We start from the raw sequence: 23,952 nt of genomic DNA, 5'->3' as shown, positions 1-23,952 counted from the left end.
CATTTGTGTGTCCCCTGGTTTTAAGTTTTATGTTGTTTTGTAATATGTGATTTGTTTAATTCAAGATTAAATCATTTATTACCACATCAACTTTACAGTTGATTTGCAATTGTTTCTTTGTGCTCAAAGATCACAACAGTAAACATATAACTACACAATTCATACAAGAAGTGACAACAAAAACATACTATATATATTATATTTTTTATTAAATATATTATTATATTATAAATTTTATATTATAATACATAATACATTTTGGGGGAAAAAAGACAACCGAGCTACCTTTATCCACTGATGAAGACCATGTGGTGTAGTTGAAAGCCCTGGAAGGCGAGGAGTGGACCATGAGTTGGAACTGTTTTGTAAAAACTGTTTCCAAGGTCAAAGTAAAGCTGCTGAACGAAAAACAGCTACTGAGCACCCAAGTCAATTGATCCCATTTTTGTGACAACTGAGAAAACTGATGAAGACCATGTCATGTGATACAGTTGAAAGATCCGAAAAAAGCAAGTGTGTGGACCTTGATTTTGTAAATATGCATATATTCTTTTATTACTGTTCAGCTCTATTCGGGACTCAATGAGTTTACTGTCAACAACAAACACAGAATGCATAAAAAGATTTTTTAAAACATGTATACAAATCAAACAGTTCAAATGCAAGAAATTTTTAATTTACTGAATTTACCAGAGTAATTCAGTAATAATATAGTCAGTCAGTAATAATATATTCCAGTGTTAGAAGAAGTATTTCAATATTTTCATTTAAATAAGCCTATTTAACATGTCAGTAAATTTTACTTATGTAAAAGTACATAACTATTAGCATCAAAATATATTTAAAGTACCAAAAGTAAAAGTACTTATTATGCAGAATGGCCCATTTCAGAATAGATATATATATATATATATATATATATATATATATATATATATATTATGAATATGTATTAAGCATTAATAATGTTGCAGCTTAAATTGGGACTAATTAGGGTCTATGTTATATACTGCTGAATAATACATCATAATACTTAATAATCTGAATCTGCAGTAACTAAAACTGTGTAGTGGTGTGAAAAGTACAATATTTGTATCCAAAATGTAGTGGAGTAGAGGTATTAAGTATCAAAAAATGAAAATACTCAAGTACAAGCACCTAAAAACTGTACATAAGTACAGTGCTTGAGTAACTGAACTTAGTTACATTCCACCACTGTTTAGCTCTATACATGATGTATTTATATTAACACTATTCCTTCCTACTACTACTATACACCTTTAGGACTTTTTTTTTGCTTGTGACACCTTAAAATAGATCAATTTATTTATTATTTTTTCTATTTGAAATCCCCAATTACAAGTTATGGCTCTAGGATAAGTTCTAACTTTAATAACCAAACATTTCTAGACTAGATCAGTAGTATGTGTATAGTGCTTACAAATCAGGACACTGGTGAAGCATTTAAATTTACAATATTTATTCATAAGTTATTCAAGTACAATGAGCATCATATTGTACATAAAATTACAATATCTTGTTTGGAGTGGTGAAATTTTTAAAACATCAAATCCTCCCATATTACCGTTCAAAACGGTACCTTCGTTACATTCCATGTCTTTATTATGAGTACAGTTGTGGACTTTAAATTGTAGTGTGCACACAGTTACATGACCAAACAACACATAGAGGCTGATATTTACAATTTTTTTTCTCTACAGTTTTCTGTCACCCTCATCCTAAATCTCAAATCACATGACAGAAATCTTTTTCTTTTTTTTTTTTTTTTAAGAAAAAAGAGAGAATGGCTTTTCCTTATTTGGATCCCCAAACGGACCATATTCAGTTTAAAAAGCACAAGTACAAACACACATGACAAGGAGGAGTGCCCGTGTAAACAATAGAGCTGTGAGTTGATGTGATTTACTGAAGAGTGATGTCCACACAAATAGACAGACAGACAGACAGACACTGGGTGGTGCATTTTAGGATCCTACTTTTAATCTAAAGTGTTTCAGTGCTTTCAATATTCTGAGTTCATTTGGAAAAAGGAAAAAAATACAAAAAGGAGCAATATAAAAGCAATATTCTTTTTATATAAAAATGTACACAAAATTCCACTGCAGTACCAACTGGAAAATTATTTCAAGCCCTACTCGCATTTCTGCACCTCTCTCCGGCACGTCCTTCATCTCCTCATCACTTCATACCCCTCTCCTCTTCCTCACTGCTCAGTTAGGAGGGTTCATATTGACAATCACTTGGACGACAAAGTCTTTCTGGATTTTGGTGTCTTGCAGACGAGTCTTGTCAGTCAGGAGTTTCCCCGAAAAGAACCACCTCTGGCGGGACACGTCAATTTCTTCTTGTTCCTCCAACTGCTTTTTCAGCTCAGCGATGGAGTCCGCCATGCTGGCTGTCAGACGCACATCCTCTCCTAAGAAAGCAAGAGGACACAAATAGATTTGACACTGATTTCTGAGCAAGCTGCGAGACACTGCAAAGCAATGAATTCTTAATCAGCCTCCAGTCTAGATGAGATGAGATGAAATGTCATATGAATATGAACTCCACAGCATGAAGACTTTAGATTTAAAACAAAAGTCAAAAGGTAAAATCAGAGAAATGTCATGTTTTGGGTTTTTTTTCTTACCTGTTGACAATCGCACCCGCAACTGGAACTCTTGTCTGCACGGAAGATGTTGAGCTTGTTTTTGTGTGGATTCAGAGACTTTGTTCTCACTGGATGTTTCAGAGATGAGGTTGACAGGCGGGGCTAAAGTGTACGCTGGGAGCTGGTAGCGGTTGCCCAGTTCATCATAACTCTCTGTGAGAGAGCCTGCAGAGGGAGAAATGACCTATTTAAACAACCAGTTTCCCAAAAAAAAAATCAGTAACAGCAACTAATTTTCACTCTGATACAGAAACCCTTTTTTCTACTCCCTACTGTACCATACTGTCAATAAACCAGTGGAAGTATGAGGCCATCACATGTACTTTCCTACATCAATGACACCGAACACCAGTGTCCTCCAACTGGTGAAATTGTTAAAAGCAAAAGCACTCTTGCATGTGTCTAGATAAATACACGCTAACCGTGCAAGTGTTTTTTCCACCTAACTCTGCCATGGCTTTCTGTGCACCAATCCATTCACAGTGGTCACGCAGCACTGCGACTATTATGTAACTAACAGCAGTAATCTCTGAACAGCTGATGCATGTGTAATGTTTTGTAATGAGTTATGCATTTGTGCTGAAAGTTCCAGGACATTTACAGCTTACAATTCATAGCTGGGTCAAGCACATTTCCATATGTAAGGGCGCATCACTGGTCAGTGTGTTCATGTGGCTCTGTGCCTGTGGGTGTATTTCATACCATGTGGCAGAGTAATGCAGGCTCCGTCCACTATGGCCTGTGCTAGCTCCAGGTCATTGCACTCTGCAGCCAGCGCTGCTGCTCTGAGTGCGTCCCAGATCTCCTTGCGTCCATCAAAGGCCGGAGCAGTGTCCCAAAACTCGTCCCTCTTACTCCTCAGCTGGCCCTCCGTCATCGGATACTCGCTCTTCCATTTTGGGCGCTCCTTCTTGAGAGGCTCATTGCGTCCTGAGAAACACAAAAGAAGGCGGTTTTAAATCTGATCTCAGGACTGTTAGATGATACAAACAGAGATAAAAACCTTTAACATGTGCTGCTCTACATTCATTCAAACATTTTGTTTTTAAAAAGCACCAGGGATGACATTTGAAGTAACCTTTTACAGTTGATTTCTCATAATGACATAATGTCACCATGTTAACAGCTAAAGGGGATTATAGAGCAACAAAACTAAGCATCTCCTTGTGAAGCTCTAAGAACCCTGATTATTATGTAGGTGTTTGCCAGTTTGGCTCAGGTCACAACTGCTGTAAAGAAGGCTGAGCTCTTTAACTTGACCTCAGGCACGATCAAGTGTCAAGAAACGTTTCTGGGTGATTCAGAAGTTGATTCAGACACTAATAGCTCTAAGCAGAGCTGAGTCAAGTCATGATTTCTGGGGAAATAAATGACTGAAACGAAACGGCTTTAAATGGTTTACCTATTTGTCATTGAAAATGCAAGACTATTATAACCAAAACAAACACTTTAGAATATAATATGCCATCTTTCAGTGCAGTTAGAATTTATAGAAGATACATTAGAGGGCCTAAAAACTCAAATGTATTACAGCTGATGGGTCATTTGTGCACGTGGTCATGTAAACACCACTGAGGTCAGACAAGGATTGAAAGGCTCATCTTAAGACTGGCAATCCCTTACTGAAGGTCTTTCTGCATGAAGAAAAACACACTATGTATGTATACAGCCACTTGCATTTGTTATATTTAACACTATGTCATTTACTATATATGTTAAGTAACACCAATTATTAATTAATTATTAGGTAAAACCAATTATTACTACTGCAGGTTTTTCCACTGGTATATATGGTACGGTACATCCACTTCACCAGAGTACCAAGAAAGTCAGTTTGATTCAGAGAGGGAGGAAAATCAAAGTAGTTATTTATAGCACTGTGGATTACAGCGGTGACCAGTAACGCATACGTACGTACATACATGTGTGCTCACATTCACTCACACAAACAAGCACACACCAGTGGATTATAGGCAGTAATCAGGTTCCACATAACAGGATTTATCTGCCCCTATCCTATAAGGCATTGGTTGGAAAGACGAGCACACTTTGGCCAATGAAAGGCAACAAAAACATCCAGAGACTAATACAAGTTTTACACAGCAGGCACACAGAAATATAATCACAGTTCACAACAAATCAATTAGTGCATTATCAGGTTCCTGATAATGCAAAACCCTGGCCTCTACTCTGTCAAATATACTCTTATTTGCAGTGAAATGTTTCATTGTAAGAACAAATGTCTAAATCTTTTTACTAAGGTGGGCATTGTTGGCCATTCCCATCATACAGCATGCACAGATTTAAATGATCTTCTATGCTATTAACAATGCAGGTCACTATCTAATGATAAATGTGACACAATGGCCTTTATACATAAGATGATGTGTTTCAGGTTGCCAGTTTGTTTGTATCTAAGGTCTGTTTTTTGTATGTGTGCCTGCATATTCATTCACAAATAAATAACCACACTTTACACCCTTATACAGTAATTTACATTCTATGTTTAATGATAAAAAGTCCCAGAATTAACATCAAATGAACTCTTTTATCTTTCCAAAGCCATAATTACAATGTCTCAGAAGTGTGCAGCTATAAAAAAAAAAATACTACTCTATACTATTCTTGGGGTGTGTTACATTATTTTGTTAATGAGTCTATTCTTTGTATTTCTCTTGCTTATCTCTTCCTGTTGTTGTGGATTGATGATTGCAAAGTTGCAAATATATTTGCCTGCATTAACATGCCAGCCTAACACATGCAAATATTTGGTTCTCTGGAATCCTAACGAGCATCCTGGCTGGCAGAGACGGGGACGTACATGCAAGCTGCACAAAGTGCAAGTTGAACCGATTTGTTGTGATGACAAATTAATTCAAGAAAAACAATATCAAGCCTGAGTATCCTGAGACAATATGAAGAAAAACCCCACTCGAAGGTTTTAGTTCAGAGGATTTATGGGAAATTTTTAAGTCATGAGGTTTGAAAGAAAAAACATGGCTTGCAGCACATTACACGCTAAACAAAGCATGCCTGATTAGAGCTTGTCCTGATTTTGCATACTTAAACATAACATTACTGGTGGTGACTAGAATGAGGCGGATGGAAACCTGCATTATATGACAGATGCTTCATTCACCTCATCTCTGTAGTATGTCTATGAGCCTGGTTGTTTGTGTACGGTGAACTGTGAATGTACAGAGAGATCAGCTTTAGCAGTGTGTCTTTAGATGTAAGCCTTGCTACCTGGAATAGAAGCTTAGGTATTTTGAATGAAGTCAGTGGATCAAGTTCTCTTCCTTGAGCTTAAATGTTCCTGGTGGAAGGAAACACTGATATGAAGTTATTTTCATGTGAAGGAATGTGTTATTTTGGTGCTATTTCAGGAAGAGGCAGCATTGTGGAAGATGTTATTTTTAATGTTACGACCTCATTCTGTTTGTTTTTCTGGCATTTTTGGACAGTTTTCCTAATTTTCATTTGTTCTATTTCATCTATAGCCAAGCTATAATGGCAAATGAATAATTAAAATACATTCTTTGTTACACAAAAGCGCATGAAAACCATAATACAATAAAAACAGCAGCAACAACACAGTAAATCTTGAACTCAACACTAAACCTTCTGAGACAAATTATGATAAAACACAATGAGCAATGCAAACATGAAAACAGAAAACATGAAAAGCATTTCTTTAACCCCACACAAAAACCTATACTTACTTTTCAGCAGAATCTTAAAGGGTGTATTTGGAGCATGATAGTAGTTGTATTCCCTGGAATTAGGTACTCCCATAGTTGTTCTTTGTCTGACGTTTGTTGTGAGTCAAACTACATCCAAAGTCCTCATTAATGAGCTACAGAGACCGTCAGCCTGTTCTGTGTCCAACCAGCTTGCTGTAAACACTCCGCACGATTGACAAGACACCCACCTGATCTAGGTTGCTATCGTGTGCAGCCTCAGGTTCAGAGCTCAGTTAAATCATCGTGACAATTCCCCAGTTGCTTAAAAATGAACTCACTCTTTCCACTTATATCCTTTCTAATAACAAACACTTGGCAACCCAAAAATACTACAGGATCAGTTCATGGAAAGAGGTTCAATATATAGTGAGAATAAGTTGAGTGTCCTAGCCAGAAGGTGGCTTCTTTACACAAGAGGCTTAATCCTATCAGCTCTATTTAGAGACAGGATAAAAATACCCAAAGGCAACATGCTAAACCTATTAAAAGACAATAAACCCTTGTCAGACTATTACAGTCTGTGTGAAGGAGAAGCTACTGTACTTCTGTGAACTGCAACTCACAACAGGTGATTTGTTTTTCTTGCTATTTAAATGAGGAGATGCAAATCCGTCTCGGATGTTGCAGTCGCACAACTAGAGAGGCGTTCTGTGCTTGCATCTCTCAGAAGTAGCAGGTTTCGGGGTTATGAACAAGAACCAAAGTCACATTCGTCTTGCAGGTACATTACCTCTCTCTGCATGAAAATATATTTTACAGCAGGTTGACATCAGGCAAATCATGCACTAAATAGGTCAAACTCTGACATGAAAAGTCTCTGTGCAGGCCCCTGCTGCTGCTCAATGCATAATGCATGACAATACATCGCAGCACGCAGCCTCTTTTTCACAAGGAATGGACTGAACAGTGTTGAAATCAAACGCTGTCCTATTAGCAGATCGTCAGCACAGATTAGACATGTGAGGCCTGAAACACTTAACACCTGAGACAGCCTTGGGAGATTTCAGATAATGACCCGTGCAGCAAGAGTGAAGCGAGAAATTCTGCCTTCACTTTGCATTTTCTCACAAATGCATAAATCTTTCATTCTTATAGTCCATCCGGCTGGTGCAATGAACCCATTTGCACTCCCCTGTGCATGGTGTGCTGTGCTGGTTCTGTATTGTCCCAATGTGTCCTGATATAATTATAATGTGTCTGATGTGTCAGAGGATGCATACTCTGCTCCCCTTGACAATATGATGAAATGACCAAATCTGATGCTACCTAAATAATAAAACAATGCTGAGCCTACACAAAGATTAATAGGCTTTCTCAGGCTCCAGACCCCTATTATCACCACCTTTTATCTCACTTGTAACAGCACTCCCTGCAAAGATATAAATCTATATTACAGAGACCGTTTTATCCCCCAGTTTCTGCGTGTCTTACAGTCAGAAATGTTCTCATTATCTCACAAAATATGTGCTCATTTCAAGAGCTGACGTCCAATATGTTCCAGCTTCTTACCTCCACGTTTTTTGCTCCTTGTTGAGCTTCGGGCACTCCCTTGTCCATCTGTCCTACTCCTCCCCACACAGCCTCCCATCACTGTGCCTACATGCCACACCAAGGAGACAAATCATCAGTCATCAATCCATCTACATATGTGTCCATATTGTTCAATTGTAAATACTTAAAAGTCTATTAAAATGACAATGTCAAATAAAAAGACTGACGATGATGTAAAATAAACTGCCTTAGATGAAAAGCATCATGAGGAAATAATGACAGCTCAGCACTCCTTGTTCCTGTGAGGTCAGACAAGCTGCGATGTTTACGTCACGTGTACTGCCAGCTGACTGGGACACGCGTCTAAAGCTCATGCCACACTTGCTCTGATTTTCCATTTATTTATTAGAAATTGGCTTTATGAATTTCACAATTTATTAGTAATTTAAAACATTTTATTCCGACGGGATTGGATTAATTTGCAGCCTCGTTGATCACAAACTATCTGCTGTATCAGCACTTAAAAAAAGATTAGATTCATATTTGCCTACCAGAAATCCAGTCTGCTAGATTATGCATTCGTCTGCAGTTTGCTTGCCACATCCGAACTTGCTTCCAAGTGAAGTTATCACTGGATCCTGGCGCGACGATCTGCAGAAGATGCGAGTCAGCAGGTTGACAGAGTCAAACTGGGAACCGTGTGTCCGTGCAGGGCTGGCGGGCTAGTAACCAGTCTGGCCCTGCAGAGCCTCCAGGAAATTTCAACAGCTTCTCCCAGAAAAAAATCTGCAATCAATATTCCCCCCGAATCATAACGAATAGTGCTCTCCAGCCCAATCCGTTTGCACTGATCTAGAATTAAAGCCGTATCAATCTGCACGCATGCGCAGTCTTGACCCATTCGTCCAACGTGCGTCAAGTTCAATGAGTGAGAACAGACACTCAGAGACTATCCTTCAGAATAGAAGTGCACACTGTAAAAAAACAAACAAACAAACACATCCTGTTTACCAAGTTTTAGGATATCAGAATAGTTTTTAAAAACAGTGACTAGAATATACTTAACTAGTAACTATCCAGTGATTGAAGGCCTTCTCTCCTAATGCAGTAGCTTATATGTTTGGGTCAACCTAACAGGGGTTTTAATGTGACATGAAGAGCGGAAGTTTATTGTTGTTATTAAACCTTCCTGTACAGCCAAAGATCATTTTCTTCAAATCTGGCATTTGCAATAAAACACACACTCTGACTTTCATTTGCATGACTTAAAAAAATTACCAATTTTGACTTCTATAAGGTTATAACCTAACTATTTACAGTTGCATTGGAATAAAGCTCTGTGCAAAGAGCCTGATACTGTCTGAAAACTGTCAGTCCAAGAAGATTCAATCAAGAGATTGTTGTATGCATCCTAAATAAAATTAGTTTTAGTTTATATTGGATTATGTTGTATCTTACTCTGGGAACAAGTTAATCCATTTTCATTGTTAGGTGAACATATACATTTATAGTGTGCACAGGTGAGGGTAAAAACAGGAACACCTAACAATATTAATAACCTAAGGTGCCTGATAAGGAAGGTTACACTTTTGCATTTGGAACAATGTCAATCTCCCACAGAGAGTCATCACATAGCATCTACATCTTTCAAAATTTAAAGTTGAAGTTTGACTCAGTCACTGACAGCTTCTCACCAAACTTCACTTGATGAACACTGACATCTGCTGGAAGGTTGAATATTGACAGGTCAGTGTGTATGGTCTGTTTCTGACAGAGTGGGAGGGTGTGATGAGCAGTAGTAGGGTGAAAGAGGGTGAAATCTGTTCTCATCCCTTAATCTCTTCTCTCTCTTTATCTGACATTGTCTCTCTACTGCATTACCCTTTTAACTGACAACATCAGCATCCGTTTTCTACCTGTCTGCTAAAGGCCCTGATTGCAAAATATTCATCCTGGGTGGAACAGTTCCTAATTGTTACGTCCTCTATCAACCAGTAGTTTCATGCTGCCATGATTAGGATCAAATGGCGGATATCACATGTGGGAGCTCATTTGTCTTCTTCTTATTGCATCTGCACTACTGTGTCTGCTTATTTCTGATGTAATACGAATCTGCAGATCAAATCTGGCATGCCTCTCAATTAATCCTCCACCACTGACAGAGAGGATGTCTCTGGGTCTATCTGCACAAGCAACTCTGTGACGTAACACCGGAGCTGGAGTTTGCACAGTACTGTGAGATGATCCTGAGGCAAAAAAAGCTCTGCATACCAAACAGTTCTGTGGTCATACACACCTTACAATTACCAGAATGAAAATATGTCCTTTCAAAACAGGGTTTGATGTACAAAAATTCAATCTGTGTGTGTGTGTGTGTGTGTGTGTGCAGTGAATTTGCATGTTTAGTAATAACCCAGTACTCCTTGTGCAAATTATTTAAATAAAGCAATTTATAAAGATTTATTAACTTAACAAGTACAAAATACAGATAAATAATACATTATCATGGTGTTGCTGTTTTCCTTGAATGTTTGAATCAAATGATATGTTGGACTGGAGGGTGCAAATGGGATAGAGGGGTGTAGGTGTTGGGAGAAATGACTATGTCCCAAACCTTAGTGTTTTATTCTTTTTTTTTTTTTTGAAGTTTTTTTTGAATGAATATTATCTTGGGCAGGAAGAGCGGAGATTGTTTGCTTTAAAAAAATCATTTCTTTGCAAGTACTTCAGTCCAATGATATGTCAGTCAGTACGTAAAAATATCAAACCCGTCATTAGCTCAGAGTCAACTAAGACCAGTTTGTAACTCAAGTAGAGAACAAACCCTACAAGAGAAACTGCCTTATCATTGCCGAAAAATGTAGACCGTCAAACCATGAGCTATGCCACAGCATTTTTTGAGGTATTGGAGGTTGGCATGACCCCATTTCTCCACCATAAAGAGAATCTTTACGCCAATCGGATCAAATGACCAGAGTAGGCTGGACAGAGCAAAGTCTGTAGACTCTGAGTATGTCTAGGAAGAGTCTGTCATACGGGTATCAAGTCCTTTTTAACTGAGAAGATGTCCCACGTCAATCCATCACCATGTGGGGCATGACCGGAGGGAAGAAGGACACGTGTCACCCAGTGACTAAAGACAAAAGATAAAGCAACGCAGAAGTTACAAGAAGTACAAGACATTGGTGATAAGAAGATATATGAGTATCTTAACATTAAATCTCGACAAACGTCAGAGAAACACACCTTGTCTTTTCCACACCGAAGAAGATTTTCCAGTTATTCAACCTGCCATAATTGAACGGGTTTTTGTATACCTGTCAGGACAGTTAGAGTAACAAAAAGGGAGCAATTAATAACATATTAAAAGGTTTGAGCCATTTAAACTAAAGAAACAAATTTCCATTAATTGAGGATTTATAGTCAATCATAACAAAGAATCTCCCTTAACTTTCAACCAGAATTATTTTAACTTTTTAATTATTCAACAAGCTCACCCTTCCCCGTTTGGCCAGTCGCTGTGTTTCTTTGCTGTTAATGTGTCTTTCTATGCTGGTCTCTCCTCTGGATATGAGAACTGCGTGCCAAACGGTCAAAGCTCCTAGTGCCACACCCACTGTGCTGAAAGAACAAAACATAATTTATTTGATCTGCTGCCGAGGCAATACAAAACAACAACCATGTCCCAATTCCAGGCTCTGTCATACTTAATGACAGTTTACAGTTTGTAATTGATAGTACACTGTGGTTAGAGCTGGTATGAAGGAAATCAATGTGCCAATACAAGGCGTGTCAATCAAAGTGCAAACCTGGAATGGATCTGCCATTTAAACTTAACAAAAAATGTTTTTCCAAAGATTAAATACTTTATTTCTTGTTTTCTGAGGTCTTCCTAGGGCTGTGCCAATACCATCTATAATTTGTTTTAATTTTTTGCAGCAGTGAGTAGCTTCTCCATTTCCTTTGTGCATTAATTTGTGTCCATCAAAATCAGAATCAGTATACATATCGATATCTTTGAGTACGCTTGATTTTGTCACTTTTCCAGTGTGAATGAACTATCAAACTATGGTATGGACTTGGGACATATCTGACACCAGATGGTATGGTGCTATGTATGGCAATAGGCAACGTGAAATACACATCTTACCTGGTAAGCACCCACATGTAGATGATGCTCTTGTGAATCATCTTATCCTTAAAGGTGTATGGAGGTGCAGCTGTCTGATAGTGAGTCTTGACAAAGAAAAAAATATTACAAAACAGATGATAATAACAACGGATAAGCTTACTCTTGTCATTGTGTGTGTACTTTTGAGACTGTACCTGGCCAGGAGGGAGAAGCCCTATAAGAAGTCCCATCCCTGTTACTGGTACCCCTGGTTTTTCCACATCCAAATGCTTAAAGCGCTAATGAAGCAGCCCGTGTACACAAACCCAAGTGTTAAAGAAAGAAACAGTGTCAGTTAGCGAACAGTTAAGCCCCATAGAGAAAGACACCAGACATAAAAGAAAAGTTACAGTTAATACCAAAGAAGCCTTACAAGGACAAAACCCCCAAGCAGCCCCACGGGCTACAGCATTCCAACAGTGTGCTGTGAAGTCTGAATATCTCACCTCAAGAGCATTGTATGCGTCTAGGAACAAGTTTCTGCCACTGATGCTACAGTAGACACAGCCCAAGGTCATGAAGAGACAAAAGGAGAAGAAGTAACGGTGGTTAAAATGTCCCACGCAGTTATTCAACCAAGCTGAGTTGCTGAAATTAAGGAAAACCACTTTCATGTTTTATAGTCACATTATGTGATTCCCAATACTGCATAAAAATATTATTTGAAATGATTTTAGCACAAAGGATACGACAATGATGGTCCATTTTCAGAATGCACCTGCGAAGGAAATACAAAAGATTCAATCAGACAAAGCATGAGGCTATGGTGGCACCAAACCAGACACCAAAAAAAACTTCCTGCTAACCCGGCCGAACAGAAGAAAAGCAACACTGACTCACGTGTTACAGATACCACAGTGGTGCGTTCTTGCTGGTTTGGGCATGATGCATTTTTTGCAGACAGCTACAAACGGAATGTCATTTTTCTCCTAAAAGAAAAAAGAAGACATTTTAAGTGGCATCACTAAATGTGAATTTAATTCATGCCTAGATTAGTAAAGGAAAGTGGAGTTTATATCTTACTGTAGGGGGGGCCCCAGGGGAGGTCTTGGCGGCCTTGTAGTAATGAAAAGCAATCATGATGAGGTTCCAATGTCCATAACAAACATGCCAAGCGATCCATGGAGGGGAGTAAGTGTTGAGTACCAGAGGCAGGAGGACGACATAGGCTATCACCACGATGGAGCTGGTCAGTATCACCACCAGGCAAACAAACACCTTACAGACAAAGACAGGGGTCAGACACAGAAAGGTTCAGAGAAAAAGTTAAAAACTCTCTGAGACTAATTAAATGAGCACACAACACAAAAACACACACACACTTACCAGGCCAAACCAGCGGGTGACATAATCCACAGTCCAAAACACTGGTTCAAAGACTGAATCAAAAATCACATCTGAGTCTGTGAGGGAGTTAAAGTACAGTGACTGCACCAGTAGTTTCATGTAGGCCGATAGTTCCCTTATCCACAAAGGCAGCCTGTTCTTTCCTCTCCTGGTACACAACCGCAACCGCACACAGCGCAGCAGGTGGAGAATAGAGCTAGGACACCACCGCATCCTGCATCTGTAAAATGCACCCACCTACAAAGCAAATAAAGAAACGATCAACAATGGATTCTCACAGCCTAATGCCAAGTTGACATACACACGAGTCTTAAAGGACGGAATCACAATTTTTCACTTGATACGACAGGCTGCTGAAGCCTCATATAAGCTTCGGATAAACTTTTAAATGTATTTTTGCACAAAAAAGGTTTTGGCTCCCATCATTTACATTGAAAGCACATTTGAAAGGGATCTTTTAATAGTCAGTATGAACAGGAGGAATGATTACAGCGAGGGAAACCTCTTTCAGTGTTCATATGGGCACCTGACTGTTGTTTTAAGACAGACTTGAAAAATTGTGAACCTGTCCTTTAACAAAATGTAGTTTTATTTTAATTGTTACACTAATCGCACGTTCAGCTAATACATCCACCTTCAGCAAAAAGGACATAAAAGTAATCTTGACTGACAATTATCCAGTGTAGGGCTGCAGTTAACTATTATTTTCATTATTGATTAATCTCTTGATTATTTTCTCAACCAATCAACTAATGTTCTGTCTATAAAATACAGGAAAATAGTTGAAAACGTTCATCACAATCTCCTAGAGCCCATGTGGATGTCTTCAAACTACTTCTTCAGTTATTCATTTACTATCACTAAAGACAAGAAAAAGCAGCGCATCCTATCAAACGAGAAGCTGGAAAAACAAAATGCTTAACATAGAACAAACACAATTAATTGATAATGAAAATAGTTGCAGATTTATGTTTAGTCAGTCAATTTAACGGGTAATAGTCAAACCGTTTCAGCAATAATCCCAGACTCCACCCTGTCTGGAATGCAGCACAGCAAGTGCATTTCTACGGACATGTTCAGTTAGTTACCTCTATATTTATTCAACAATCGGCAGGCTTGTTGGTCTATTTAACGCTGCATTTTAGCTGTACAAGATGAAGTTCAAGTGTCATTTGGCTCAGCCACTGGTGGAGTGGCGGATTATATAAACTTAACTCCCAAATTCAGGTTGACTGGCTCCCAAATTCCATTTGATATACCTACTATTCACCACCATACACCACTGTAAGGCGGTTAGCTTTGCTTTCGCCCCATGAAACTGCTAAATAATAAACTTATTCATGGTAAACATTATTGTGGAACAGTCTCATTGAATCCTCACACTCCCAAATCCCTATTGTTTGGATGTCATTCAGTGTTTTCCTGTACCCAAATATCCGACGCTGTGTGTTGCACCTCATAACTTACTCTCGTATTTAATAACATTTCGGTTTTCCATTAGGGAATACTTACTTCTCTATGAATGCAAGAAAACTGCCGAAACCAACCGTCCGGTCGACATTTTCAGAAGAAAAGGCAAAAACAGTACATATTAGCGAAGAAGAGCAGTACCAGACACCTTCTGTGACAGTTATCACATCTGAATCCTGATCCGGAGTTAGTGCGCATGCTCCTGAACTGCGGCGAAAGGCATGATGGTAATTCGAGTCAGGAATTGAACGCAATATTCTCGGCACGGATGGTTTCCTACAAATATCTACATGTATGAGCCTAAATCTTGAAAACATGTATCTCTAAACCCACACTTATTTGAATAGACTGTTAATTGGCAGTTAGTTTATTTATTAAAAGATAGGTAATAAGCTGGGAATCGGTTGCTTCGCTTCAATGAACTCTGGGATTTGCAGTTTGCCTCACACGAGTTTGCTCGCCATGTGGAGCCTGTTTTAAGCTTAACAGATACCAACTTTCCAACCCCGAGCTAACTTTGTGTGGTGTTGACGTCCATCATGTCATTTTGTTTTAACTTCGACGTGCACGCAGAAACAACAAATCCAGGCGACTTGGATGGAAATGAATTGCGAAAGGGAAAAAACGACCACACTGATAAATCTGTGAGTAACGTTGTCTCACTCGATTTACTGGCACCATAGGATAGCCTACACTGTTATTGTTGGGTATTAATCTAATAAAGGATGGAAACGATTTATCGTGTAATCTGCACTTGCAGTGGCTATATAAGTTTGAGAGAGCTGGGGGAAGTGAGGGGGGTCGAGCAGGGCCCATGATATAAAATCTACATACAGTAAATCACAAAGTCTTGGAGGACAAACGACATTGTATTTCTATCTGTAACAGTGCAAATTATCCAATGAGAACAAGCAGGGCTAAGACAACATCAAAACAAATGGAGCAAAATTATAATAAAACTATAATTAAATAAAATTACATTCAAAGGGTTAACAATGCAGCAGATTACATTGAGAAATGATCATTTGAGTTTTTTGTTAAAAAACATTAAACTGAGTTGACAAAAAACACCTCTTTGGTTAAAATAAGAGAAACTGAGACATGCCCTGATACAGTTTCTGGACTAACTGGTGTGTAATAACACCAAAGAAGAAAAAAACATCTTAACCTCATTAATTACTCCTGAATGAAATTCAAGGGGATTTCTTCTTCTTTCATTTCTATGAATGAATATGATTATATGATAATATTTACTGTTACAGATTTCTTTTGAAAGACTGCGCATATAAACTGCAGTTTGGAATATATCAAGCTGGAATATTATAGGCTTTCTTCACAGAAGACACTTTTACAAGTCAGTCAGTAAAGCACAGGTGTAAATAATAAATTTAGTGATGGCTGAGTTCTATTTAGCTGCATCAGTTTCAGGGTCTTGGTGCTGTGCGTGCTGGCTCACTGTCACACCGTTGTGGTTTACTGGTGTACTTGAACAGAACAGAGCCATCATTAATGTTATTAGTAATACCTGTGCTTCTCCTACCATGACAAGTCAAAATGTCTGCTGTGAAAAAGGGCCTTTTAATTTTAATATTTAACCAACAATGAAGATAGACCTGTCTTCTGTTACAATAACACTCAAAAGAAGTATCAATTTGCGTCTTGAATGGGGGTACTCTTTAATCTTATTAGAAAAGAAAAGGGCACAATGCCTCACCAATACACATACTATGCGTATATGCTGATTATTTAACATATCTTCAATAACAACTTTCAAATCTTCCACCATATGAGCAACTGTACAGCTAATCAACAACAGAAACGTTTCCATTACAGTGTATTAATGGTGTAATTATGCATCCACCAGAGAGCGTATGTCGACAGCCTCCCTGCCAATGAGCCATGACGTCACAAGACAGTGTCATGTGTCAATAAAAAGTCATAACGGAAATCATACAAGTTCATATTAATAGAGTTGTTATTGTTATGTCTGACACCAAAGCTTTGATGATTGCAACAATTCGTTAGGGTTTGTTGGTTTTTTTTATCTAAACTAGTGAGCTCTGGAGGGTGTGACCACAGCTGACAACAGCTGTATCAGTACACACATGACATTTGCAAACAACGTTTATATCACACACATTGAATCACACGGCTGATTTGTAATAGTTTCATGTCTAATCATCATAGTCAGTCACCAGTCAGCTAGTTTTTGTGACAGCCTTTGTTTGTAGGGCACATTTTATAGAAAAAGGAGCATAAATTGAGTAGTAAATACATACAGAATCAGACCAAAGTCAGACAAACAAATTAACAGTCAAACACAGAACTTCATAAATGAAAACGCTTAAATGTGCATTTACTTTGTGCTTTCACACTCAGGAGGATCCCAGATCTAATAACAGAGCGTCTTCTTCATTTGACCTTACAAAATCCATTTCATAAGCAGATGTCACATGAGCCATGTTAACTGAAGCTTGGAGTTGTGAACCCATTTTTAATACATGTCAACATCACCACTAGTTCTCTTGGTTAGTAAGGATTACATATTGTTGTGTGTTAAGTGACACCTTTAACATTTAATTTAATGTAAATGTTTAATCTCATGTATGTATTAATAAATCACGAACACTGTTTATTTCGTTCCTTACCGAAAACACTTGGCACGCAACGTGACATGACATGACATGACATGATATTCACAATTCGCAAGAAATTCATATGAAGTCATTGAGATCAGAAAATTTCCATGCTATATTTAGTTGCCTCTAGCTGTACAGCCTCACTGTATTGCTGATTGGTATCTGTAAGCTGTAATATTGTCAATTTGAAACACATGTTGTCTACATAGCTCTATTGTTTCAGACATAGGCTGTAACTTAGAAAATATGTTCCCTAACCGTACACACTGCTTTGTATTTTTCAGACGGAAGACAATACCAAACCAGCAGAGCCAGTAAAAGAGGCCAAAGAGCACCATCCACCACCTGACCCACATCTCATCCTTGCGGATGTCGTCTGTGAAACAGTCACCATTGGAATTCTCCCTCCTCTCCACTTCCTCAATGAGACAATTTTTGAGAAGACTGTGTCAGAGAGAGAGGATGAGGAGAAAATTCTTTCCCGCACTACGGAGCAGAGGTCTGATCTCATCTCTGGCTTGTACGAGGGAGGGCTGAAGGTGTGGGAGTGCACTTACGACCTTCTGGAGCTGATTGAGAAAGACGGAGAGACCTTTGGGGGGAAGGCGGTTTTGGATTTGGGCTGCGGTGCGGGGCTGCTGGGGATATTGGCTCTGAAGAGAGGAGCCAGGCAGGTCCACTTCCAAGACTATAACAGTACAGTTATTGAACAGCTCACAGTGCCAAATGTAATACTAAACTGCCAAGAGGATGATGTTGACAGCGAAGATGACATAGAAGGGAGGGGAAAAGGAAAAATCCAGGAGGTGGATTCTTGTAAAACAAAGGCGAAAGAAGAACTAAAAGAAGGCAACCCACCTCCTAAGAAAAGAGCTGTTGACCCATCCCTGCATCCACTACTAGCCAGGTGCCATTTCTTCTCTGGTGACTGGAGCACATTTCTTACTCTGGTTCTAAAGAAAGACCCGCCACCAAAATACGACATCATCTTCACGTCAGAGACTATCTACAACACCGCATACTACCCTGCTCTACATGAGGCCCTTCGCAAACTGCTGGCAGCAGACGGACTGGTCTACCTCGCCACCAAATCCCACTACTTTGGTGTAGGTGGTGGGCTGCACCTGTTTGAGACGTTTGTGGAGGAGAGGGGTATTTTCTCCATGGATCACCTGTGGGATAGTGAAGAAGGACTTCAGAGACATGTAGTAGTCCTACGTTTTAAAAAGGACACTTAAGTTGTGGGTTGAATATGCAGCTTTATTCAGAGACTCTGTGTTCTGTTAAATGGGAATTAGGATTACTACACAGTTGAATTGATATAAAGAATGTAAGGATTGTCTTTTAGTCCTCTACATGGAGTCTGTACATGAGTGTAACAGTGATAAAACAAGAAAAAGCTGTAATAAAATATGCTGTCTCGTCTCCTGTTTGGTCTTTGGTCACCTACACCTTCTTTCACTTCCTATATAGAAATTTGAATATGTCTGCCAGTAACTAAAGTGCAGTTGAAAGGGGCTGTTACAGGTCTTTAGATAAATGGGGGGGAAGGAAAGAAAGGAAATGGGCTCAGTGACCTTTGCAAGTGATTTCCCCAGTGTTCAAACAGCAGCATGAAAGCCAGGCTTGTTTCTGAAGTCCGGCGCAAAATGTCAATTGCAACTTATCCCACCAGCCCAAGGATGTAGTTTGAAAGTGGATTCTAGAGTCACTGCACATCAATGGTGGGACTCTATGGGGTCTCTGTACCTCTGATTCTGGTAATGGCTTCTCTTGACTATGCTGGTTTTCACCTTCTGTTTTTGTAAAGTGAAATTTCATACTGTCCTCTGGGTGTGGTTTGTTGCAAAACTAAAAGATGTGACGCACGGTAATGACTATATACATCCTGGAAATATGTCAAATAAGCGTCCGAGAACAAGAAGGGAACTGGGCCGTAACTTTTCCAACACAAAGTGGAATCCCCTTTTAGTCCAGATCAAGGAAATCCATTGAATTAATCTGACAGGGCTTTTTCTGAGGAAGTATGCATCAGGTTCAGACTAGTTTCTCGTATATGAGGTGGTAAGCAAAGAATGGGGAAATCAAAGGGTTTCTACACGGTCACTAAACAACGAAACTGTCTCAAGTCATTACGACTGACAGCTTGTTTTAAAAGCTGTTTTTTTTTTTTTTTTTTTTTACCTTGCTGACCCGAAGCTGTCATATCTATCTGATTTAACACCATCAGTGCCATGTCCCTGTCTTGTTTGAATATGACCAAAGAGCAAACACAGTTATTTTTAGGGAGATTGTACTATTGAATACACCTCCATCAAACCTCACCTGATTGAATGACTTCAGCTTCACATGAATCAACCTCATCCTAAATATGCCCATGACGCAAGCAGCATACACTGCTCTGCTGATAAATAATATTTAGAGAAGATAAAATACTTTACCTGGAAACATAGTGTCACCAGCTCAAACATGACTGTGCATTTCAACACCCACAGTGTGTGGACAGAATTTCCAATTACCTATTATGTAAATATACTGTAGTGTTAGAATACTATTTCACTCTTACGCATATACAAAATACCAAACACGGTTTCTGTTTGCATATGCCCGGCCGTCAAACCTCCGGTGTGCCCGCTTCGTCATCATCTCTCATCTCGACAGCTGTTCATGGCCTGTGGGGGAATTCCTGGTTCCTCGAGTAGACACAGCCTTTCCCCTGCTTACTTTATGGGAACAGGGGGCAGGGCCAGTCAGATGGTTTTCCTCAGAAACTATTATGTGTTGATTCACTGTGAGGGGGCGTGTTGTTCACTCCCACTGTTTCCTTCTTACTGGGAAGTGACTGTCAGGCTTACCGTACAGAGGGAGTGCATGAAAAACAGATAGAGAGGAGGGAGGAAGGGAGGCCGGTGGGTGATGTGAAAGGTGGTGGTATTTAAGGTTCTTTGCGCTGAATGTCAGACAGTGTGCTCTATCCTTCCTTAGGACTTGGAGGGCATGGGAGAGCATGCAGGTGAACTGGTAAGGGATGGCATACTGTGCTGCGTGTTCATTCAGTCTGGAAAGCCCTGCTGCTGATTCAACACTCAAACATCTGTTTGTTGAGATGGGCCTGCTGAAGTGTGTTTAAGTTTGACTCTACAAGAACGCAGTCTTGGAAGGCCTTTATGAGGAGATGTATTTCAGATTCATCCCGGAAAGTAGGCTCATCAGTGAATAACTGGGGTAAGTATTATTTGAAACTTTGGTAAAATTCTCCTAGGAGACCGGACACATTTTTTCTGAAATTTTCTGCCTATAAAAAAAGACTATAAGCTACAAATTTTGAACATGTTTTAAGTTGTGAAATTTATTAAAATAGAGTACTTACTAAGAAATACCAACTTCCACATTCTCGAGAACCAGCAGATGAGGAGTGTTTGGTCACACTGTGATCTAATCTTTTGTATGAGAGCTGTTTAACTTAGTGAATGCCTTAAGACTGGGTTAATGCCCTGGATTTCTTGTCTCGTAATAGGCCGTAGAACCGGTTGTTTCCCAGTCCAACTGCCGGGAAGATAGGAGTTTCCTGAACATGTTCAGGTGTGGCCTTCCTCAGAAAATTCATTGTGCTGTATTGCATGTAACCTAAAAGAATATGGGCTCACACTGAATAAACTACAGTAGCTGAGATAGGATTAAGGAATTATCTCACTGTACGGTCACTGTCAATATTGACTCCAGTCCTTGAATTAGGTGTTTTTTAGATAAAGGAAGAGATCTTGGGATACAACGTGGTTGGTTAATATCAAACTTACTTTGGAGGGTTCAAAGATACATCGGCCAACTGAATGTCAGTAATCACACTGTCCTAAAGTTCTTTTCCTGGGAGTGTACGGCCATAACTGATGAGTCATTTCATGCCTTGACCAGAGCACTATCACCATGATCTGATTCAGTGCTTGCATCAGCCCAACAGCCAGACTTTCATTTCAGTGGATGTGAAGCTTTTCCAGGAATACTTAAGTTGAGAGGATGATTGGAAGATTCCTCAGATGACCCTGAATCTCTCCATAGGCTCTAATCGGAGGACTGGATCCGTTTAATCATAATTGAATTTTAGAAGTTTTATTTCCACTTTCATTTTATTTCATTAACAGAAAATGCCTCTCGATCTGTTGCAAATTTATGAAAAGGTACATGTTTTGATTTACATATTGCACTACTGTATGAGAATGAGAAGTATAACCGACTGATCACTGTTTAAGTGAACTTTACTTGCCACTGTAATGGTCTCTTGCTCAATCTTCCAATGAAAGAAGAAAGGCTGACGTTATCAAGTCATCATGATGATTTTCTTAAGAAGTAGGGAGGGTCATGGCACGCTTAACCTCATTGTGCTGCCCCGTATGTTACATGTCATATCCTAAACTCACTTTTGTTGTTAATTAATGTACTTTTCATGTAATTTCATTGGTTATTTTGTATTTTTTTATTGGTTACATTAAGGCAGTTGATTCATAAAGAGGCATGAGTTGTGTCAAATGGTTGTCTATCAATTCTGATGGTTAATAAGCCATTCACAAAGGATCAAGAGGCTGCTGAGGATCAGATTTTAAGAAGTGCTCTACTATGAGAACTGAATTCCATAGATGGCGGCGTCTTCAGGTGTCATCTATGGGCTCAGTTCTTTCGGCATGGCACCTGTTTGTCAGCCTTACTACACGGCGCAAGAGAATGGAAGTCATGACCGTTTTAGATTAATTCCAGCTTGTGCTGTGTACACAACCAGATAGTATCACCCGTCTTCAAATGAATAAGGAGATCATTTAAAATGGCATATTACTGTGAATAATATTTCTAAATTACTTATCAGAGTAAGCTGATGTAAAATGTTGTGTATGTGAAGCACTTTCTGTATTGTTAATAAAGTAAATCAAAGTGAATTATTTTCCTCTGTAATTTCTTAACTCTCATTTTGTTTGAGGTTGACAATATTGCAACATTCGAGATAGACACAAATGAGTTAGAGCATTCACGGACAATGATTTTCAGATATGCATGGGCTACTGACATACTTAACCCACGCATGTGGACCTCCCATTTTTCCAGATCTTATCTCTAGTTCCATAAAACTTGCAGCCATGGAGATGGCAGTTAGTTATATTAGCTATAAACATTATGATTAGATGTGACAGCTAACATCCTTTTCGATTACAACATCAGGGTAATCATACTAATATTCCAACTGCTATACTTTTGAAGTATAAAATACAAAACAGAATATTATGGACTTTCAAGAAAATAACTCAATTATAGATTATAGATTAAGTAAACCAGTACTTGTTTAAATCAGTGTCTTCTGAGGTTGTAGCAATTATGGAACAAAGAGTAATCCAAAGTAGAAAAAAATATAATGTAAAGGCACTGATAAATTTATGTCATTTCTGTAAAAAAGTAATTGAAAAATGAAATTGATGCTATTCAACATCACTGTGACAATAGTTCTAACTAAGGTATCAGTCAAACTCATCCTGTGATAGGTGCCATTATCCTTTGGACCTTCCTGATAAACGCTGGTAGCTCCGTGGTAATCTACCCATAGAAAGCCTTCAGTTTTAGAGGGAGAAGCCCTGAAGGTAAAACCTAATCTGGGACTGTATCCATAGTGGACTGGATGGAAACTAAGTCCCAGGAAAAGAAGATGCCGTGGTTGCTGAATTTGCATACATATGCATGTATCTCCTGCTGTGATTGAACAACATTACATGTGGAGTGGTTTTATCATTCACAGTCTTGTATGTGGAGAGTCCTAATGTTCCTGCCCACCAGGTATAGCTACGTATAATGTCTGGTGGAAATATAAATTGAAAAAGGTAGCAGCTATAATAGAAACATTACTCTACTGTGGCATGTAACAAGGAATTATGTATGAGAAAATTAAGGCTCAAAGAAGATATTCGTGAAGACTGGGTGATCACCCTGATGCCTGACAGGCAGGTTTAGATGATCTTTGTCTGAACAGGCAGGAAGGTGTTGGCTGATAAAACATGATGCTTCATTATCGTTGCTCTTCACTATAATTCACTATTATGAAAAACATGACAGTACCATATCTTTGAACAGGGAAGTAATGATTTTTAAGAAGTCAAGTTCCTCACCAATAAACATGGTGTTTTTTTGATGAGCATATGTTGATGTCAGCTAATATGTATTTTTATTTTCTGAAGTAAATTTAGTGATAAAATTGTTATCACTAATTTGGGATACTTTTGCCAAGTGGCTCAAATATGACAGCAACCAGACAGCAGAAAACAAGTCAGATAAATGTAAATCCTGATAATGTTTGATGAATATATCCTGCAGGTACTGCATAAGCATGGCATCATGTAAGATCCTCTGTTTTCTAAATTCTCTTTAAATTGATTTATCATAGGT

General features: G+C 38.8%; 3 protein-coding genes across 7 annotated transcripts; 1 reads left to right on the top strand and 2 right to left on the bottom strand.

Annotated features, from left to right (window-relative positions):
- Nucleotides 1-1,504: 1,504 nt before the first annotated feature.
- On the bottom strand, nucleotides 1,505-8,853 carry ubtd1a (ubiquitin domain containing 1a). Of its 3 annotated transcripts, none has more exons than XM_042433784.1 (5): nucleotides 8,460-8,853; nucleotides 7,927-8,013; nucleotides 3,377-3,604; nucleotides 2,654-2,839; nucleotides 1,505-2,437 (listed from the first exon to the last, which is right to left on the bottom strand). In XM_042433784.1, exons 1-5 carry the CDS (start codon nucleotides 8,509-8,511, stop codon nucleotides 2,232-2,234), a joined length of 759 nt encoding a protein of 252 aa, XP_042289718.1. In that variant the 5' UTR covers nucleotides 8,512-8,853; the 3' UTR covers nucleotides 1,505-2,231. The 3 variants fall into 3 exon arrangements, with proteins under 3 accessions (XP_042289718.1, XP_042289720.1, XP_042289721.1); XM_042433786.1 differs by lacking the exon at nucleotides 8,460-8,853 and adding an exon at nucleotides 8,136-8,274; XM_042433787.1 differs by lacking the exons at nucleotides 7,927-8,013; nucleotides 8,460-8,853 and adding an exon at nucleotides 6,397-6,585.
- Nucleotides 8,854-10,340: 1,487 nt separating this feature from the next.
- On the bottom strand, nucleotides 10,341-15,070 carry zdhhc16a (zinc finger DHHC-type palmitoyltransferase 16a). 3 transcript variants are annotated; one of them, XM_042434355.1, is made up of 11 exons: nucleotides 14,939-15,066; nucleotides 13,406-13,663; nucleotides 13,103-13,297; nucleotides 12,920-13,008; nucleotides 12,769-12,797; nucleotides 12,526-12,659; nucleotides 12,235-12,318; nucleotides 12,059-12,144; nucleotides 11,406-11,529; nucleotides 11,155-11,225; nucleotides 10,341-11,041 (listed from the first exon to the last, which is right to left on the bottom strand). In XM_042434355.1, the coding sequence occupies exons 2-11, from the start codon at nucleotides 13,637-13,639 to the stop codon at nucleotides 10,939-10,941; spliced, it is 1,149 nt and encodes a 382-aa protein (XP_042290289.1). In that variant the 5' UTR covers nucleotides 13,640-13,663; nucleotides 14,939-15,066; the 3' UTR covers nucleotides 10,341-10,938. The 3 variants fall into 3 exon arrangements, with proteins under 3 accessions (XP_042290289.1, XP_042290288.1, XP_042290290.1); XM_042434354.1 differs by having other exon boundaries at nucleotides 12,059-12,318; nucleotides 14,939-15,070; XM_042434356.1 differs by lacking the exon at nucleotides 12,235-12,318 and having other exon boundaries at nucleotides 14,939-15,067.
- An 89-nt stretch (nucleotides 15,071-15,159) lies between these two features.
- Nucleotides 15,160-18,960, top strand: mettl18 (methyltransferase like 18). Its single transcript, XM_042434357.1, has 2 exons — nucleotides 15,160-15,540; nucleotides 17,820-18,960. Exons 1-2 carry the CDS (start codon nucleotides 15,436-15,438, stop codon nucleotides 18,771-18,773), a joined length of 1,059 nt encoding a protein of 352 aa, XP_042290291.1. The 5' UTR covers nucleotides 15,160-15,435; the 3' UTR covers nucleotides 18,774-18,960.
- The last annotated feature ends 4,992 nt before the right edge of the window (nucleotides 18,961-23,952 follow it).

The sequence above is a fragment of the Thunnus maccoyii genome, chromosome 14 (assembly GCF_910596095.1).
Source record: "Thunnus maccoyii chromosome 14, fThuMac1.1, whole genome shotgun sequence".
NCBI lineage: Eukaryota > Metazoa > Chordata > Actinopteri > Scombriformes > Scombridae > Thunnus > Thunnus maccoyii.
The sequence above is the reverse complement of the archived record's forward strand: the minus strand, read 5'-3'. Positions and strand labels throughout refer to the sequence as shown.

Coding starts and splice junctions, on each gene's coding strand:
- ubtd1a (XM_042433784.1), bottom strand. CDS start 8,511: ATGTGGCAAGCAAACTGCAGACGAATGCATAATCTAGCAGACTGGATT. Junction 8,014..8,459: donor TCTAGCAGACTGGATTTCTG/GTAGGCAAATAT, acceptor TGTGGCATGTAG/GCACAGTGATGGGAGGCTGT. Junction 2,840..3,376: donor CTGCATTACTCTGCCACATG/GTATGAAATACA, acceptor CTCCCTCTGCAG/GCTCTCTCACAGAGAGTTAT.
- zdhhc16a (XM_042434354.1), bottom strand. CDS start 13,639: ATGCGGTGGTGTCCTAGCTCTATTCTCCACCTGCTGCGCTGTGTGCGG. Junction 13,298..13,405: donor TCACCCGCTGGTTTGGCCTG/GTAAGTGTGTGT, acceptor TTTGTCTGTAAG/GTGTTTGTTTGCCTGGTGGT. Junction 11,530..12,058: donor TACATGTGGGTGCTTACCAG/GTAAGATGTGTA, acceptor TTGTTCTTTCAG/CACAGTGGGTGTGGCACTAG.
- mettl18 (XM_042434357.1), top strand. CDS start 15,436: ATGTCATTTTGTTTTAACTTCGACGTGCACGCAGAAACAACAAATCCA. Junction 15,541..17,819: donor ACGACCACACTGATAAATCT/GTGAGTAACGTT, acceptor TGTATTTTTCAG/ACGGAAGACAATACCAAACC.